Source organism: Nicotiana sylvestris, chromosome 5 (assembly GCF_000393655.2).
Source record: "Nicotiana sylvestris chromosome 5, ASM39365v2, whole genome shotgun sequence".
Lineage (NCBI taxonomy): Eukaryota > Viridiplantae > Streptophyta > Magnoliopsida > Solanales > Solanaceae > Nicotiana > Nicotiana sylvestris.
Genome location: NC_091061.1, coordinates 142,644,214 through 142,663,766, shown reverse-complemented (window position 1 = coordinate 142,663,766; position 19,553 = coordinate 142,644,214). Strand labels below are relative to the sequence as shown.

At 41.2% G+C, this 19,553-nt stretch overlaps 3 protein-coding genes across 3 annotated transcripts; 1 reads left to right on the top strand and 2 right to left on the bottom strand.

The window, feature by feature from the left end:
- The first annotated feature begins 7,177 nt into the window (after positions 1-7,177).
- On the top strand, positions 7,178-7,591 carry LOC138869425 (uncharacterized). The gene has a single exon (XM_070147042.1). The coding sequence runs from the start codon at positions 7,178-7,180 to the stop codon at positions 7,589-7,591; it is 414 nt and encodes a 137-aa protein (XP_070003143.1).
- Positions 7,592-10,328: 2,737 nt separating this feature from the next.
- On the bottom strand, positions 10,329-10,796 carry LOC138869424 (uncharacterized). The gene has a single exon (XM_070147041.1). The coding sequence runs from the start codon at positions 10,794-10,796 to the stop codon at positions 10,329-10,331; it is 468 nt and encodes a 155-aa protein (XP_070003142.1).
- Positions 10,797-11,603: 807 nt separating this feature from the next.
- Positions 11,604-16,019, bottom strand: LOC138869423 (uncharacterized). The gene is made up of 2 exons (XM_070147040.1): positions 15,737-16,019; positions 11,604-12,799 (listed from the first exon to the last, which is right to left on the bottom strand). The coding sequence occupies exons 1-2, from the start codon at positions 16,017-16,019 to the stop codon at positions 11,604-11,606; spliced, it is 1,479 nt and encodes a 492-aa protein (XP_070003141.1).
- Positions 16,020-19,553: the final 3,534 nt, after the last annotated feature.

Genomic DNA, 19,553 nt, shown 5'->3' with positions numbered 1-19,553 from the left:
GAATGGATTCAACATTCATTACATTGGATTGGGCAATGACGGAGCTGCTGATGAATCCAAAAGCAATGGAAAGAGCACAAGCAGAGGTGAGAAGTGTTATGGGAAACAAAAGCTTCGTATCTGAAAGTGATCTGCCTCAGTTGAATTACATAAAAGCTATCATAAAAGGAGTGTTTTCGTTTGCATCCTCCAGGTCCATTATTAATTCCAAGAGAGTCCACTGAAGAAGTCACCGTAGAGGGGTGTGCTGTCGTTTTTTAGCCTTCGGAATTTTTGGAGTGTCCTCGATGGGAATGGTGGGTTTCAGCTCTCTTTAGGGGTGTAGGAGTCTTAGGGTGTATTTTTATACACAGAAAGGGGTTTTAGGTTAAAGGGGTATGTGTTTGGTATTATTGAGCCTTAAAATTGGGCCAAGGGAAAAAAATGGGCTACAAGATTAAAATGGGATAAACCAACCCAAAACTAACTCTTCATTCTAAATATACAGTTTATAATATAAAAATATAAAACTAATCTTAACTAATTGAACTAAACTATAAAACATGAAATTATATTTTGTGTTTTTAAGATTATATAAAAATAAAGATAAGGATTTTTGTATATTTTTGTATTTAAATTTATGAAAGATACGTAAACTAAAATATTTTTTGTAATTTTCATTTTTTGTGACGAAATAAAGTAAAAGAGTCAAAATTAGTTGAAATAGCGATATTAGGCCTAAACTAAATATTTACGTGCTAAAATGGGTGAAATTTCAGGGAGGGTCAAAAATCACAAGTTTATAGTTGCCCCTCTTTGACCGGGAACGCGAAGAGTTTTCAGACAAAGAACAACTAGACAGGTTTTTGACCTGACCCTTATTTGGAGAGACCAAAACTAAGAGAAAGGGGGGATGTGCCTCGGTGCCCTGGTATCTGAGCTGCCTACATATCCTTGGCTATAAAGGAATCAGGCCACGTGTAGTTCAGAAGTGAGTGAGATGATGAAGTATACTGAGGTGGAGAGCCGAGTGAGGTTCCGTTCCGTCGAGATTCCGGTCCGCGGTCCTATTATTACATCAAAAATCAAAAAATGAAAAAGACTAACTAAGCCTGTCAACTACAAGTTACAAGGTTCCATCTATAAGTCTTGTGAAGCTTGATCTTGAGTCTTGAATGATTCTTCATGCAGACTTTGGATTTGAACCTTGACGCTTGCTAGTTGCAGGGGCTAGTTCATTCTTCTTCAGTTTTTCGGATCAAAATCGGACATACCATGCTTGTGACTTCAGTCATGTCTTGAGCAGCTCATATCTTTCATCAACTTCTACATTTGGATTCACTTCTTGCCTTTCTTTTTTTTTTCTTCTGGATTGTGACTAACTTCTGTTGATCACCTCAGATTGTTGACTCGCATTCTTGCCGCGAGCTTCTTTTGTTGTTGACTTGAATTGCATTCTGAAGTGAATTCCTTTATTCTTCAGGCGGGCGCCTGATTGTCAACACTTGAACTGTATTCCCGTGTTCTTCAGGTGGGCGCCTGATTGCCGAAACTTGAACTGTTTTCCTTTGAAACTTGAATTGTTTTCCCTTTGTTCTCTAGGTGAGCGCCTAATTACCAACATTTGAATTGTATTCCTTCCCTCTGAAACTTGAATTGTTTTCCCTTTGTTGTTCAGGTGGGCTCCTGATTTCCAACACATCAACTGTTTTTCCTCGAAGCTTGAACTTCTTCCCTTTGTTCTCCAGGTGGGCGCATGATTACCAGAATTTGAATTGTCTTCCTTTCCTCCGAAACTTGCCTTGTTTTCCCTTTATTTTTCAGGTGGGCTTCTGATTGTTGAACTTGAACATGTTTTCCTTGAAACTTAAACAGCTTCCCTTTATTCTCCAGGTGGGTGCTTGATTACCAACATTTGAATTGTTTTCCCTTTGTTCTCCAGGTGGGCGCCTGATTACCAACCCTTGTACTGCTTTTCCCTCGAAACTTGACTCGTTTTCCCCTTGTTCTCCAGGTGGGTTCCTGATTGCTAAACTTGAATTGCTTTCCCTTTGTTCTCCAGGTGGGCTCCTGACTTCCAACACTTGACCTGTTTTCCCTTTGTTCTCCGGGTGGGCTCCTGATTTCCGACACTTGAACTGCTTTTCCTTTGTTCTCCAGGTGGGCTCCTGATTACCAACATTTGAATTGTTTTCCCTTTATTCTCCAGGTGGGCGCCTGATTACCAACCTTGTACTGTTTTTCCCTCGAAACTTGACTCGTTTTTCCTTTGTTCTCCAGGTGGGCACCTGATTGCTAAACTTGAATTGCTTTCCGTTTGTTCTCCAGGTGGGCTCCTGATTTCCAACACTTGAACTGCTTTCCCTTTGCTCTCCAGGCGGGCTTCTGATTTCCGACACTTGAACTGCTTTCCCTTTGTTCTCCAGATGGGCTCCTGATTTCCAGCACTTGAACTGCTTTCCCTTTGTTCTCCAGGTGGGCTCCTGATTTCCGACACTTGAACTGTTTTCCCTTTGTTCTTCAGGTGGGCTCCTGATTTCCAACACTTGAATTGTTTCTCCTCGAAACTTGAACTGCTTCCCTTTGTTCTCCAGGTGGGCTCCTGATTACCAACACTTGAATTGCTTTCCCTTTGTTCTCCAGGTGGGCTCCTGATTTCCACACTTGAATTGTTTTCCCTTTGTTCTCCAAGTGGGCTCCTGATTACCAACACTTAAATTGATTTTCCCTTGGAACTTGATTTGTTTTCCCTTTGTTCTCCAGGTGGGCTCCTGATTATTGAACTCGAACTACTTCCTCTTGCGACTGCTTTTCCTTTGAACTGTCTTCCCTTGTCTTTCCAGGTAGGTGCATGATTGCTGAACCTGAATTGTCCTCTTCTTGAAACTGCTTTCCTTTTGAACTGTCTTCCCTTGTTTCTCCAGGTGGGTGCCTGATTGCTTGAGCTTTAACTGTCTTCTATTCTTGAAACTCGCGTTATCTTCCCTGATTCTTCAGATGGGCGCCTGATTACAACAAACAGACAAAACAAAACAAAAAATTCTGCCCCAATTTGATATTTGGAACATCTGTGAGTGTTAACCGATTCTTGTTATCAAAAGAAATTCTAAGCTAAATTCCCTTATCCTGAAAATTTCAAACCAAGTCTCATCTCAAAAGTGAAAAACTTTAAATGCTAGATTGTACTTCCCAAAGTAGAACTTACGCTAAATCTTGTTATCTATGAAGGTCCTGAAATTTAACTAGGTCTCATTATCCAGGAGGGTCCTGAGAAACACCCCCCCTTTTTTCTTTAAAGAAATTAAATCTCATTCTAGGAGGGCCCTGAAAATTTTAAATTAAATCCCATCTTAAGAGTGAAAACTTTAACGCTAAACTATGTTTCCTAAAGGTAGAATTTACATTAAATTTTGTTAACTATGAAGGTCATAAGATTTAACTAAAGCCCATTATCCAGGAGGGTCCTGAGAACTTTAAATTAAATCCCATTATTCAGGAGGGTCCTGAAAAGCCGAGAATGAACTTACCTGAGCCATGCTTTCTTTCTGGAGGATCTCTGCAGAACGAACAAAATTCCTTACCCCTGAACCATGCTTTTCCTCATGGAGGGTTCCTGTAGATCGAACAAATTTTTCTTTCCCCTTCTCAAACCGCCTTTGTGTTGACAAAATTTGGGCACGACACTTGAAAAAAAAAATCAAACTTCCAAGCTTTGATTTGGACACAATTTCTGTCCCTGTTTCAAACAAAGAAAACTTGTCAGTTTATAAATATGGCTGTTGGTTTATGGCCTTGACTTTGAGGGCGATTGCTCCTTCACTTCCCATGATAACTTTGATTTCAACTCGAGAGGCCTTGCTTGTTTATTGACTAACCACTTTCTCTACCACCCTTTTCACAGAAAATGCCTCTGATCTGTTTAAACCCAACATCCTCTATCTGTTGCATTTGCTCATGAACTGACATTTACCGAACCTTTGTATTCCACATGAATCCCAAAGCACGTTGATTGTTACCAACTCAGTGCGTGTACTATTTTTCCCTAACGTATGCTACTGGCCTTAGCCTTGAGGTCTATTGCTCCTTCACTTGCCCTGATAACTTTGATTTCTGCTTAGAGGACCTTGCTTGTCATTGGTTAACCACTTTCTTTGTCAAGCTTATCACAGAAATACCTTTGATCTGTTCAAACCCAACATCCTCTATCTGTTGCATTGTTCATGAAATGACATATACTGAACCTTCGTATTTCACATGAATCCCAAAGTACATTGATTGTTACCAACTCAGTGCGCATGTTGTTCTTTCCTGACTTATGCCACTTTGATGTGCTAGCCAGATCCCGTTTTGTGCATTGGAAAGCTGGTGGCAATTTTGAAGTCATTTCTCACTTGTTCAGACCAAACAGACTTAGGAAGAGGAAGTAAATAAGACAAAAGAAACAAAGTAAAGGATAATGGAAAGAGATGATTGCTAACAGGAAAAGTACAAAGTAGAAACTTATCAGATGTGGATACCAACTCTAACGACCATGATATGCACCTTTGGATTAAGTGGCCTCATCTATCAAGCAAGTCTGATGTTTCAACTCTTGTTATACCCTAAACTGTGAAACTGGGTTTCAATGCTCTGATTATCCTATCTGATTCACAATCCTTATTCGACTTGTAGTGCCCGAAGGGTTTTCACCATCAAGCCTCTCTCATTTTGTTCTTTCTCTCAACTTAACATCGCCTTATGATGCATGTGAAGGTTTTCACCGATAAGACTCTCTCATTTTGTTTTTTTCTTCTTCTTTCCTCTGATTCCGCAGATGACAAAGCATTAACTATAGTAAAAACATCATATATCCCTGGCATGTCTAGCTCGACAATCTCAAAGATTATCTGAGAGGTCTTTTTTGGAATGTAATGTGGCTTTTGGACAAGGTTAGAAAGAAAGGATAAAAGCTCAAAATAACTAAAACAATGTGGTTAATTTATTTACAACTTTTGGAATCCATTCTAGAAACTTTGCCCCAATTTCTAAAACAAGGGAGTTTGAATCTTTTTTTTTTATGGAATTTCTAATAGCCTGTTTGGCCAAGCTTATTTTTGTCCAAAAATGCTTCTTTTTTGTTTTGCCAAAAGCACTTTTGGCCAAAAATTGAGTTGTTTGGACAAGCTTCTGGAATGAAAAAAGGTGCTTTTGAGGAGAAGCAGAAGCAGTTTTGGAGAAGGAGAAAAAAGTAGCTTCTCTCCAAAAGCATTTTTTTGAGAAGCACTTTTGAGAAAAATAAATTTAGAAGTAGTTTTTTAAAGCTTGGCCAAACACTAATTGCTGCTCAGAAGTGCTTTTCAAACTAATTAGTCAAACACAAACTGCTTCTCACCAAAAATACTTTTGAGAAAAGCACTTCTCAAAATAAGCTGATTTTTGCAGCTTGGCCAAACGGGCTGTAAGAAATACTGCCCCACTCTCGACTTCGTGAGATTATGAAATATTTTATTTGGTATGACCTAACAGTAAGACTGCCTACGTATCTTGTGGTGACAAGAATCAGGTCAAACGTAGTTCACAAAGATACGTTTTGTGGTTGCTATTTTTCCTTTCCCTTTTTTTTTTTTCTTTTTTCTTCTTTTTCCTTTTTTTTCTTTATCTCTATTTTTCTCTTTTTTGAATTTTCCTTTTGGAATGAACTTTCTAAAATAAACCTATGGGGACAATTTTTTTTATGACTCTAACTTGATTCCAAAAGAGGGGAGGTCAAAGAAATCAGTACAGGATCAAAAGGGGATCGAAGGGTATAAGTGTTTGGGTAGCTGAAAGAGGGCCTCCCAATCCTTGAAAATGCCAAGTACAACACATGCAACCTGAGGATAAAAATTGAAGATCATGCACAATATTTCTTTTGCGGTTTCAGCATTGATATCATTGGTATGCCTTCCATTTTTCTTTAACACATTGTCAAGTACATAACCCTCGTTGGGTGACCTCTTCACAATGGATATCCTCCGTCAATTCGGAGAAAACTTTCTTGACTTTATCTTGTAACTCGAGATGCATTTGAACTCAAAGTTGCTTGCTTCAAATTGTCCGAGATGCACTCTCCTTTTAACGAATTCCTATCCCCCATTAACTTACCAAATTATCTGCCCCAGTTTCACACAATTCGGGCTTTAAGCAATCTCATAATCTCTTTACTTACTTCCCTCAAATGTCCCTATCATCTTCAAAATTGTTTCATTGCTTCATGATTAGGCTAACTTTTAAGACCAGGCCTAGAATTATGCGTGCATGTCATGTCACTAGAGTCAGCATGAAAAGAACTATAAAAGGAAAAGAGAACTAAACAAACACTGACTAGAAATAACAGAAATTATCTCAGTTTGGAGCTGATGTTCCGTTACCTCCCACTAGACAGCCAGTTGAACGTAAAAATGATCAATATTTTGACAATGATTTACGCAGGATAAGGTTAATGAAAAAGCTATTTGTAAAATTTGTCAACAACGTTTATCTTTGATTAAAATATATTTGATCATGGCGGGACGGGGAATTTAAAGAAGCATATGAAAATTCATCACAAAGTTGTTTGGCTTGTAGAGAGGGGGGTCCCCGTTCTGAAACAAATCCATCCCAGTCCGGGCATGGTTCTCATACTATACAACCACAAATCAACCATATGACATAGGTCTTCTCCTTATGACCCAAAAAAGGACTGGAAAAATATAGCAAAAATGGTTGTTGTAGAGGATTTGCCTTTTACTTTTCCATCATCTGATTGGTTTATTCGTTACATACAAGAAACATATAATCATGCTTTTCAAGGTTTTCCTCGAACAACTGTTGAAATGATGTTTTTAAATTTCAACATGAATATCAAAAATATTTACGTTATTTATTTTTCCACTTAGACGGTAAAGTTTCTATCATTTCAGACATAGGGCGTAGTGTCAATGGTTATGGTTACTTAACAACTTATGTCATTGGATAGATAACTACTGAGCTATACAAAAACGTATTATTGGTTATAGATTGTTGATGGCCGACACACTGGCATTTTTATTTCTAAACAAATTAAAAAAAATTATGATTTTTATGGACTTTCTAACAAAATTATTCTATTACTTTAGATAATGCTTCTAGTAACAATTCAGCTATAGGAGTTTTGAAAACTTGATTAGCTCTACCTTATTCCGAAATTATTCCATATTAGATGTATATTAGATGGTCAACTACGGCGAACTATGTGAGGAAGGCGGCGAGAGAGGTGCTAGGTGTATCGAAGGGTTTTTCTGGCAGACACCAAGGAAACTGGTGGTGGAATGACATAGTCCAAGGTAAAGTGGAGGCGAAGAAGGTAGCGTACGCGAAGTTGGCAGGGAGCTCAAGCGAGGAGGAGAGGAGAGCGAATAGAGAGAGGTACAAAGTGGCTAGGAAAGAGGCGAAGCTGGCGGTCACGGAGGCTAAGAATGAATCGTTTAGCCGTATATACGAGGAATTAGGGGAGAAAGGAGGGAACATGAAGTTGTTTCGGCTGGCTAAAGCGAGGGAGAGGAAGGCCCGGGATCTGGACCAAGTGAGGTGCATCAAAGATGAGGATGGTAGAGTATTGGTGGGAGATCCCTAGATTAAGCAGAGATGGCAGACGTACTTCTATGGTCTTCTAAATGAGGAGGGGGACCGGGATATAGCGCTAGGGGACTTGGGGCATTCGGAGAGTCTCCGAGATTTTAGGTATTGCAGGCGCATTAGGGTCGACGAGGTCGTGGGGGCTTTGCATAAGATGAGTAGGGGTAGAGCGACCGGGCCAGATGAAATTCCGGTTGAGTTTTGGAAGTATGTGGGTAGAGCAAGATTGGAATGGCTAACTGGGTTGTTCAATGTAATTTTTAGGACGAAAAGGATGTCGGGGGAATGGAGGTCGAGTACAGTGGTACCGTTGTACAAGAACAAAGGTGATATCCAGTGTTGTAACAATTATAGGGGTATCAAGTTACTTAGCCATACCATGAAAATCCGGGAGAGGGTGGAGGAGGTGAGGGTGAGGAAGACGACGTCTATATCCGACAATCAGTTTGGGTCCATGCCGTACCGCTCCACTACGGAAGCTATCCACCTTATTAGGAGGTTGGTGGAACAGTATAGGGATAAGAAGAAGGATCTGCATATGGTGTTTATTGACTTGGAGAAAGCGTATGATAAGGTTCCTAGGGAGGTGCTCTGGAGATGTCTTGAGGCGAAGGGCGTGCCGGTAGCCTACATAAGAGCGATCAAGGATATGTATGATGGAGCTAAGACTAAGGTTAGGACTGTGGGAGGCGACTCGGAGCATTTCCCGGTTGTTATGGGATTACACCAAGGCTCTGCGCTTAGCCCATTCTTATTTGCTTTGGTGATGGATGCTTTGACACATCATATTCAAGGGGAGGTGCCATGGTGTATGTTATTTGCTGATGACATTATTCTAATTGACGAGACGAGGGCAGGTGTTAACGAGAGATTGGAGGTTTGGAGACAGACTCTCGAGTCTAAGGGTTTCAAATTAAGCAGGTCTAAGACAGAGTACCTGGAGTGCAAGTTTAGCACTGAGTCGAGAGATGTAGGCGGGGACGTGAGGCAGGTCACAGGTCATCCCCAAGAGAGATAGTTTCAAGTACCTTGGGTCGGTGATTCAAGGGGACGAAGAGATCGACGAGGACGTCACTCACCGCATAGGGACAGGCTGGATGAAATGGAGGCTTGCATCTGGAGTCTTGTGTGACAAGAAAGTGTCACCGATACTCAAAGGTAAGTTTTATAGAGCTGTGGTTAGACCGGCAATGTTGTATGGGGCAGAGTGTTGGCCGGCTAAGAACTCTCATATCCAGAGGTTGAAAGTAGCAGAGATGCTGAGGTGGATGTGCGGGCACACTAGGTTAGACAAGATCAGGAATGAAGATATTCGGAGGAAGGTGGGTGTCGCCCCTGTGGATGACAAGATGCGGGAAGCGAGGCTCAGATGGTTTGGGCACGTACAGAGGAGAAGCATCGATGCTCCGGTGAGGAGGTGTGAGCGGTTGGCCGTGGTGGGCACGAGAAGAGGTAGAGGGAGACCTAAGAAGTATTGGAGAGAGGTGATCAGGCAGGACATGGTTCGTCTGTAGATTTCCGAGAACATGGCCCTTGATAGGAAAGCCTGGAGGACTAGCATTAGAGTTGTAGGATAGCGGTAGTGGAGCTTTCCTTACTGCATGCCGGGGGTGAGGGGTTGGATTAGGGTTGATCTTAGATGGTTTGCAGTTTATGTTGAACCCACACTATTCTTGTTGTTTATCTTAGATTCCTTAGACTCTGGTTACTGTTATTGCAAGTCATTCATCTTTTGATTTTTATGCTTCTGTTACTATAATGGTTTTTACTGGAGTTACTAATGAATTCTCTTTTCTTTTCTTGTTTTCCTTGTTTTTCTTTATTTCCGTCGTTCTGAGCCGAGGGTCTATCGGAAACAACCTCTCTGTCCTACCGGGGCAGGGGTAAGGTTTGCGTACACATTACCCTCCCCAGACCCCACTATGTGGGATTTTACTGGGTAGTTGTTGTTGTTGTTGTATTAGATGTACATGTCATATTTATAAGTTAGTTGTTCAAGATGGACTTCTTTTGTTTGGCACTACTCTTGACAAAATCCGGTTTGCAGTTGGTTATATTTTTCGCTCTCAAATATCTATTAGATATAGAGAATTTAAGATACATTGTGGTGCTTGCGAATTACCCTTTAGAAAAATTCCTAAAGAAGTTCCAACTAGATGGAATTCAGTATATGATACGTTGTCTATTGCTCACAGATATTGATTGCCGATTACCAACATGGTTTAATGCACATGTTTCTTTTGTTCAAGATATGATAATAGATGATGATTGGGATACCACTTTTCATTTTATTCAATTTTTGGAGAAAAAAAATATGTGCTACTCAAGAATTTTCTGGAGTATATTATCTGACTATTTATAGCATGTTAATTTATATAGCTGGAATTTCAATGTTATTTTATGAATATAAATAAAAAGAAGAATATAAAGGTGTTCAAATAACAACAACAAAAAAAACCCAATATGATCTCAACAGGTGGGGTTTGAGGAGGGTAGTTTGTACGCAAACCTTACCCCCACCTAATGCAGGTAGAGAGGCTGTTTCCAATAGACCCTCAGCTCAGGCAGGGTAAGAAGAAGAGGAAAGCAAGGAAGGAAGAAAGAAAGAAGCGAAAAGAAAAAGGGAGAGATAAATGATAAGTAGTACCAAATAATAGCAACAGGGAATACAATACCTGAGATGAACAAAACCACATAACGTAAAAATCTAAGAATATGAAGGGACATGCATGCTACTAAGACAATCGGTGACCTTCTACCTTAATCCTCGACCTCCACACCCTCCTCTCAAGGGTCATGTCCTCAGTGAGCTGAAGCAGCGTCATGTCCTGTCTAATCACCTCTCCCCAGTACTTCTTATGTCTTGGCGACACATTCTTATCACATAAAACACCGGAAGCGAGCCTCCACTTTATCAATCCCGCTCCGATGCGATGTGCGACATCTTCGTCAATCGCCCCATTACCCTGGATAATAGACCCGAGATACTTAGAACTCGCTCTCTTAGGGATAACTTGAGCATCAAGTTTTACCTCTATGTCTGCTTCATAGGTCCCGTCACTGAATCTGCACTCCAAGTATTCTGTCTTGGCTCTACTCAGTTTGAAACCTTTAGACTCCAAGGTCTGTCTCCAAACCTCCAACCTCGCGTTAACTCTGCTTCGCGTCTCGTCAATCAGCACTATATCATCGGCAAATAGCATGCATCAAGGCACCTCCCCTTGGATGTGTCGCGACAGTACATCCATTGCAAAGGCAAATAAAAATAGGCTAAGAGTCGATCCCTGGTGCAACCCCATCACCACAGGGAAATGCTCCGAGTCACCACCCACAATCCTCACCCGAGTTTTAGCATCATCATACATATCCTTAATCACCTTAATGTACGCTACCGGACCGCCGCTAGCCTCTAAACACCTCCACAGGACCTCCCTCGGGACTTTATCCTACGCTTTCTCAAGGTCAATAAACACCATATGCAAGTCCTTCTTCCTCTCCCTGTACTGCTCCACTAATCTCCTTAACAAATGAATCGCTTCCGTAGTCGAACGTCCTGGCATGAATCCAAACTGATTCTCGGAAATAGACACGCACCTCCTCACCCTGGCCTCCACCACCCTCTCCCAAACCTTTACAGTGTGACTCAACAGCTTGATACCCCTATAATTGTTGCAATTTTGGATATCACCCTTGTTCTTGTAAAGCGGAACCATCGTACTCCACCTCCATTCTTCGAGCATCTTTTTCGTCCTAAAAATAATATTAAACAGCCCAGTGAGCCACTCCAAACCTGCTCGCCCCACGCTCTTCCAAAATTCCACCGGGATTTCGTCTGGCCCCGTCGCTCTGCCCCACACATCTTACGCATCGCCCCTTCCACCTCCTCTACCGTAATCCGCCTACAGTACACAAAATCCCGCCGACTCTCGGAGTGCTCCAACTCACCCAGCACAATGCGTCTATCCCCCTCCTCGTTCAACAGTTTATGGAAGTATGTCTGAGATCTTCTCCTAATAAGTGCCTCGTCCATCAATAATGTCATCCTCGTCTAAGTCGCGGGCTTTCTTCTCCCTCACCTTGGCCAACCGGTACAACTTCTTATCCCCACCTTTGCTCCCGAGCTCCTCGTACAAACGAGCAAACGCCGCGTTCTTAGCCGTCGTAACTGCTAACTTCGCCTCTTTCTTTGCCTTTCTGTAATACTCCCGATAAGTCCTTTTTTCCTCCTCGTTTGTACTCTCCACTAGCTTCAAATAAGCAGCATCCCCCCTACTCATCCAGGCCCTCGTAGCCAACAACTTCTCCCCCAACTCCTGAGCTTTGTCCTTGGTCAGGTTACCCCACTTGATCTTAGGTTGCCTGCACCCCGCCCCCTTCCTCCTACTCCTCTTGATCTCCAGGTCCATAACTAGGAGCCTATGTAGGGTTGTGAGGTGCTCACTTGGGATGACCTTGCGAGTGCACAAACCTTTATCGCATTTCCTGCAGAGAAAATCAATCTGAGTCTTGCCTATTGAATTCTGGAAAGTGACCAGGTGCTCTTCCCTCTTCGGAAAACTCGAGTTAGCTATAACCAAATCAAAAGCTCTAGCAAAATCCAACAGTGAATTCCCTCCCTCATTCCTATCCCCAAAACCGAACTCGTCATGCACATCATCATAACCCCTAGCACTAGCCCCAAAATGGCCATTGAAACCTCCGCCAATGAACAGCTTCTCTGTGTGCGGAATACTACGCACCATCTCGTCCAAATCCTCCCAGAATTGCTTTTTGACCTCCTGGTCCAAACCTACCCGAGGAGCGTATGCACTAATCACGTTTACAGTAAACCCACCAACTACCAGCTTGATACTCATCAACCTATCATTTACCCTCCTAACCTCGACCACGAGCTCCCTGAGGTCCCTGTCAATTAAAATACCTACCTCATTCTTACCCCCAGTGCTTCCTGAGTACCATAGTTTAAACCCTCCTACATCTCGTACCCTAGTACCCTTCCATCTAGTATCCTGAACACACGCTATATTGATTTTCCTCTTCTGAAGAATCTTACTTAACTCTATAGACTTCCCCGTCAATGTCCCAATGTTCCAAGACCCAACTCTCAGCCTAGAGGCTTTCTTACCCCCCCTCCTTCCCACCCCTGGACCCCACCCCAGCCCCACCCGAGGACATGACCTCACTCTCACATCGTTCACTACCGCCACTATAAGCAAAAAGTATTAGGTAAACACTACCACTAAGAACAAGTAGCGGGAACAAAGGACTACAAGCTACGAACCCGAGAGATAAAAACAACTCAAATGCACTACTACGAGAACAGTAACACGAGCAGGCACTAGAACAATGAAGCTACCACGTCTAAGAAACTACCCCTATGCAAACACATAATTAAAATGGATAGATGAAACCTTAAGCTTAAAACACTAATAGAAAAGACAGAAAAAGCAATCAATGAAAAAATAAAATAAAGTAACTAACGGGAACTATAATTTCAACTAAAGGTCAGACAAACAGGTGAGAAATAAAACAAGAATAAAATAAAATACAAGAAAATAGGTGTAAAAATACAATACAAGAGCTAAAGGGGCTATAATCTACAACTAAAGGTCACAACGAAAATGTGCAATAAAGATCCAAAATAAAAGATTCAAAAGAAAGATGTAAACAGGCAGATAACAGTATAAACAAGTAGGCAAAGCTATCACTAATGCAATTAATTTGACAATACTAGGGCAAATACTAATTAAGGATTCAAGAACAAACTATTAAAATATCAAAACAAGAGAGGAACAATAGAACCTGGATTGCAAACGGACAAGGCGAAGCAATAATGGCGGCTTCAGGGAGAACTTGTATTGAAATCTGGATTGCAAACGAACAAGGGGAAGCAATAATGGTAGCTTCAGAGAGAACTCGAATTGAAATCTTCCCAATTGATGTTTTGACCGAGGAATCAAGAATGAAATGTTGATTGTCCCGAAATCAGCAACCGTACGTAATCGGATTGATTCAACAAAAAATGAGACTGAAACCCTATGTATTGAAGACGATCGAAGAATTCCCGGCGACGATCACCAAGACTTTACGCGGCGGAGTTTGCACTGAAAGTTCGTCGGAGTTTGGACTAAAGTTCAAAGATTGTAACAAGAAAGCAGATCTTTTCAACAATTGTGTTCTTGCAAAGATAATATCTTGATCCGAGAAGTAAATTAGGGTTCCGACGAAGCACGAAACTCGTATATAGAAATTGAATTCTTGAAATTTGTAAGAAAAATTTACACAATCCTAATTAACCAAGGAGAAAACAAGAATAAAAGAAAGGGAAAATGATGTAGATTGTGAGGATGAAGGCGAAATCGGGAAATGAGAGTACAGTAGTGAAGGGAATATTCTGGTGGTAGTTGAAGCGGTTGATGACAGCGGAGAATTGTACATAGAGAGAAAAAAAAAGATGAATATCTAGTTATACCCAAGGTGTTCAAATAATGGTTGAAAAATTTTAAAAGTATTTTTTCCTATTCCTGGTATTTACATCGTTGTATTACACCCTCAAATCAAAATTGTTGGTGCACATAAACTTATTGAAACGATTTACATGACTTAGAAATTGAAGCAACACAAAGACCATCTCTTGCTACTTGTTTGCTCAGCGTTCAACCAAATACTAAAGTTGAAGATAAGGTAAATTGTATTAATCAAAAGGGAGAGAACTCCCGTATACAGAAAGTATACCAAAAAGTAGAGAATTTACATCAGTATTCTCTGCAAAAGACGCCCAATCTTCTATACAAGTAGGGGTTATATGAGTGGACCAAAAAGCAATCAAAGATAAAAGACTATTCTTAAGATGTGAAAAAGGAGACTCAATCCCCTCAAAAGCTCTCCTATTTCTCTCCCCCAAAACTATCCACATGAGAGCTAACGGGGCGAACTTCCACGCCTTTTGCTTTCTTCTTCTACGGAAACCAGCCCAGCTATATAGCATTTCCTTTACAGTGCTTGGCATCACCCATTGAACACCAAAAGGTTCAGGATCGCCCTCCACAAAGCCGAGGACACAGGGCAATGCAACAAAAGATGATCAACTTTTTCCCGAGCTTTTACACATATAGCACCAACTAACAAGTGTAATTCCCCTCTTTTGCAGATTCTCAGCAATCAAAATCACTCCCCTCGCCACTAGCCATGCAAAAAAGCACACCTTTGTGGGTGCCTTAGGAATCCAGATCGAGGAGTATGGAAAAGAGGCCTCCTCTCTCACCAATATACTCTGGTAAAAGGACTTTACGGTGAACAGACCATCGCCACGCAAACCCCATCTCCAAGAATCACAAGATGGTTGAGGCATGTCTTGCCCATATAGCAGTGTCACTAAATCTTGGAGCTCCGCAATCTCCCAATCTTGCATGTTCCTTCTAAATGAGAGGTCTCATACTACCCCCCCTCCTTACATGCTCCTTACGAATCTGTTGGACCATCTATTCCTTCTGGTTTGAAACTCTGGACGTGGGGGAAAGAGACCCTCAGAGTATCCTCTCCATACCACCTATGATTCCAAAAGCTGATTCTCCTTCAGTCTCCCACCTTGTAAGAGATGTTGCCACTGAAGGATTCCCAATTCTTCATGATGCTCCTCCACATGCCACACCCGAAAGGTGTTGTGGTTGCCTTGGTCCTCCAACCCCCTCCCGTGGAATCGTACTTTTCTACTATGACCTCCCTCCATAGAGCATGCTCTTCTACCCTGAATCTCCACAGTCATTTCCCCAACAAAGCTCTGTTGAATACCCTAAAATCTTTTACTCCAAGTCCACCCCACTTCTTTGGGGAAGTGACTGTCTGCCAATTCACTAGATATTTTCTAGTTCCATCCGCTGCATCCCATAGAAAATACCTTTGAAGCCGCTCCAGTTTTTTTGTGATGCTCACAGGAGCTTGCAACAGGGACAAGTAATAGGTGGGCATACTCAATAAAGTGCTTTTAATGAGCACTTCCTTTCGGCCTTTTGACAAGTACCGTTTCTGCCAGCCTGCTAATCTTTTTTCAACTCTTTCGATCACTGGATTCCAAACCGTAGTATCCTTAGCGTAGCGCCCAATGGGTGACCCAGGTAAGTAGTGGGAAGGGAGCCCATCTTACATCTGAGAACATAAGACAAAGCATCAATGTTAGCAACCTCACCCACCGGGAATTTCTCACACTTGTCGAGGTTGATTTTGAGACCTGATACTATCTGAAACCACTGTAGGACCTGCTTCAAGTAGGTCAACTGATCCATATCGGCATCACTGAAAATCAGGGTATCATCCGCAAAAAGCAAATGAGAGACTCTTCGGGCACCGGGCATCTCAATCGAAGCTGAGAATCCTCTCAAGAAGCCTCCGTCCGCAGCTCGATCCATCATTTTACTCAAAGCATCCATCACTAGAATGAATAGCATGGGGGATAGGGGGTCTCCTTGCCTGAGACCCCTGGAGCTGCCAAAGAAACTACACGGGCTACCGTTTTATTCAGAGATTAGATTAAAGCGAGACAAGAAACTTTGCCTTTCCAGAAATAATTCAAGAAGACGACAATGTCTATAATATAATACTATTTACCGGAGACGGCAGGGGCGCAGAAGAACAAATGCTACCAATTCAAAGCGAAGAACCACGAAAAGTTATTAAAAAATTATGTAAATCGTTCAAAAGAAATATGTAATTTTATTTTTTACAAGTATTGAAATACAAATAAATACTTGTAACTGGTATTAGAAATATAATGTCACACTGCATTAAATAAAATAAAAAACACTTCATAGCCTTGAATTTGTTCCATCCCTTAAAGTTTGTGTGTATTTAAATATAGCAATTTTTTATATTTTAATTTAAAAAATACCCCTAATTACCCTTACAGTCCCCTTAAGTATCCCCCCACCCCTCACCTCCCTCCTCCGCATGACTGGTAGTGGTAGCGGTATGGTACCCCCAAAAAATTCTCTTACCTTGTACCCTTAATTCCCCTTAGCCTCAGTCCCCTTAAGGAACCCCCTTCCCCCGATACCACCCCCTTACCCAATCCCTTTTAAGTACACAGAACCCTCTCCGGGAGATGAACCAGGACTTGATAGCTTTCCATTATAAACTTTAAAAATATTTTGTTTTGAAAAACTCTTTCAGTTACCGGCCACCCTTTACTCCTCAATAACATACTCCAAAACTTTTAACTTGAATACAAGTTTCTTTGACAAATCATTAATCTGTTAGAGAGTATTGATTGTCGTGTCACCTAAAAACCTGGCATGCTAGCACTAGCTTAATTATCCCAAATACTTTGTGTAATATGTACATCACAGAGGCATTTGGGGCTAAACTTCTGTAGCTAAATTGAAGTTTCAATGACACAAAGCCAATCATAAGGAAGCACAGGTGTTGGAACTTGGAACACTCCTTGAAGGTCAATGTTAACTTGTATTTTTTATGCAATTATTTAACAAACTATATTCAACATCAGGGTAACCATATATACAAGCAAAATTTCTCCACCATATTGACATTCAGACTAATTTTCTTAAATATTATTAATTATTAAGTATTAAACATTGATTATAGCACTTTGACATATAAATTAGCTATTAAACACCATAATAAACTTGGAGGAAACTAGTTATCCTATAGGATATTACTATTGTGAAGATACAGTCGAGAGCAACACCAAACCCTGACTCTACCTTGTGATAACTATTAAGACTCTTTGAGCACGAGTTGAATTCTTTCAATATAAGAACAGTCTCAGCTGAAACTAGATGATACCTCAGATATCATAAAAAAATGCTCTCAGGCACTCTTTTCGAGACTCCTCTCTCTCCTCCCCTCTAGGAGGGAGAATCTCTCCTTCTCCGGCTTTCTTCTGTCGGAGATACATCTTTTTCTTTCTTTTCTTCCCCTCCCTCTATTCTCTCTTTTCAAGGAATCACCTTCTGTGGTTGCTTTCTCCATTCTTGTCCCTATCCAAGGTTTTGGAATGGGGCAGAACAGGATTTACTTTAATGTTGGGTTCAAATCTTTTGATATTACCAGGTGGTCTGATAGCAACTCAGAGTGGTACGAATGGGTTGAGAGAAGTCGCAAGATGATGAGGAGATCGACCATGAGCAAAAAAATCATGGAATGGATTTGCTTCACTCTTAAAGAGGCCTCAAAGGACCAGAATAGAGCGGTCAGGAGATGGAAAGTTTCAGAGTAGGACTCGGAGCACTTTTGCACCAGGAAATTTAATGAGCATGGGAGATACATGAGTATACTGTCATTAAATGGTGGAGGAAGATTAGTACTTATTATTCCTGAACCAGTCTTTAATGCAGGTTGAAATGAGATAGCATTTAAGATTAACAACTTCATTAAATACCCAAAAAAAGTAGTAGTGGTTGATCCCCCAAGATTAAATGAGGCCAACTATCCTTATAAGAAGGCTGTTCAAGATAGTAAATGGCAAACTAGGAGTCATCGTGAAGCAGAGGTGACTTGTAACAGTGGAAATATTGACATCTCTGAATCTGCTAATCTACAAGAGAATGGGCCTTTGAAGAGATGTTTAGTGGGGAGTTTTGGAGAAGAGGTGAAGGAAAAACCCACTCTTGCTGACATAAGAAGGTGGTCAACTTCAACTTAGAAAAATGTTTTTGGGTTAAACATTTATGAGATGTATGGGGATTTCTTCTTATTTGAATTCCCTAATAGATACATGGCTGAAAAGACCATCCAAGGGCAGTGGTTCTGGAAAAAGCTCAAGTTGCAATTAGAATGATCGAACCCCATGGGGCAGGGTGTATTTCAAATTCTATTGAAATCAAAAAAACTTGGATTAAAGCAGTAGGAATTCCCCTTTATTTGTGGTTACAAAGAATTTTCCAAGAAATAGGCAAATTTTGTGGAGGATGGGTGGCTACTGAAGAAGAAACAGAACTCAAAAATCATCTGAAGTGGGCCAGAATTTTGGTAAGGAACAATGGGAGGAATCTACTAAGAGAGGTATCTATAACTTGTAATGGAATCACTCATCACATTCCAATCTGGCCGGAAAGCAAGACAAGATATGAAGTCCCACCGGAATTAGCAGAGGGAGGCATCGGAGAAGAAGATACAGTGCAAGAACCAGTTATTGCCTTTGCCCAGAGGTCAAATAGGGTTACCAATTGTGCTGAAGTACAAAAATCCCCTTCTTACAGAGATTTCAGAGACAGAAAACACGTGGGTGGTACTTCTTTGACAGCTGGAAGATTTTTGAAAACAAGTGCACGTGAGTAGCATGTGGCTGGGTTTAATGAAGCAACTAAAATGGGCCAGCAAGCTGAGCCCAATAAGGAGGCTGCTTTTAATAATTCTTTTGGGCCAGACTTTGCAGGCCAAGTCATTTTTAATGACTTAAAAGGTCCCAATACACAAGATGTTCCCAACGATCTCTTTATTGAAGCTCTAGAACCTCATTCCGCCGAAAAGTTGGTGCATGCAAAGTCTCAAAGTGCAGATTTTCAAGGAAATTGTGCAGAGATAAATACGGCCATAACAGATGTTGTTTTCGGGGGATCTTCTCTAGATTTAATTAGGGCAACAGAATATCTGGAGGAAAGAGAAGATGAGAGCAGGGGGAATGGAAGAACAAACTTTGGAATTAGCTCAACAAAATACAATCACAGCTATAGAAAATTGGGAAGTGGAAGAGGCTGAACCTCTTCTCATTCAGCAACAACAAGCCATTCAAGACACAGCAAGGGAGACATCACAATGGGTCCAAAAGAATTTGATCAAGCTGGGCAAATTACTTGGGGTAGATTTCTTGGGGCATGAAGAGGAGGCCTTGGAATTGTTGTTACAAGCAGATAGTTGCAGACAAGCTATGTAAGAAAACAAGATTCAAAGGGGAACAAGAACTAAAAGGTCTAGTTACTTTCGATGTTAAATTCAAGAGCGAGGGG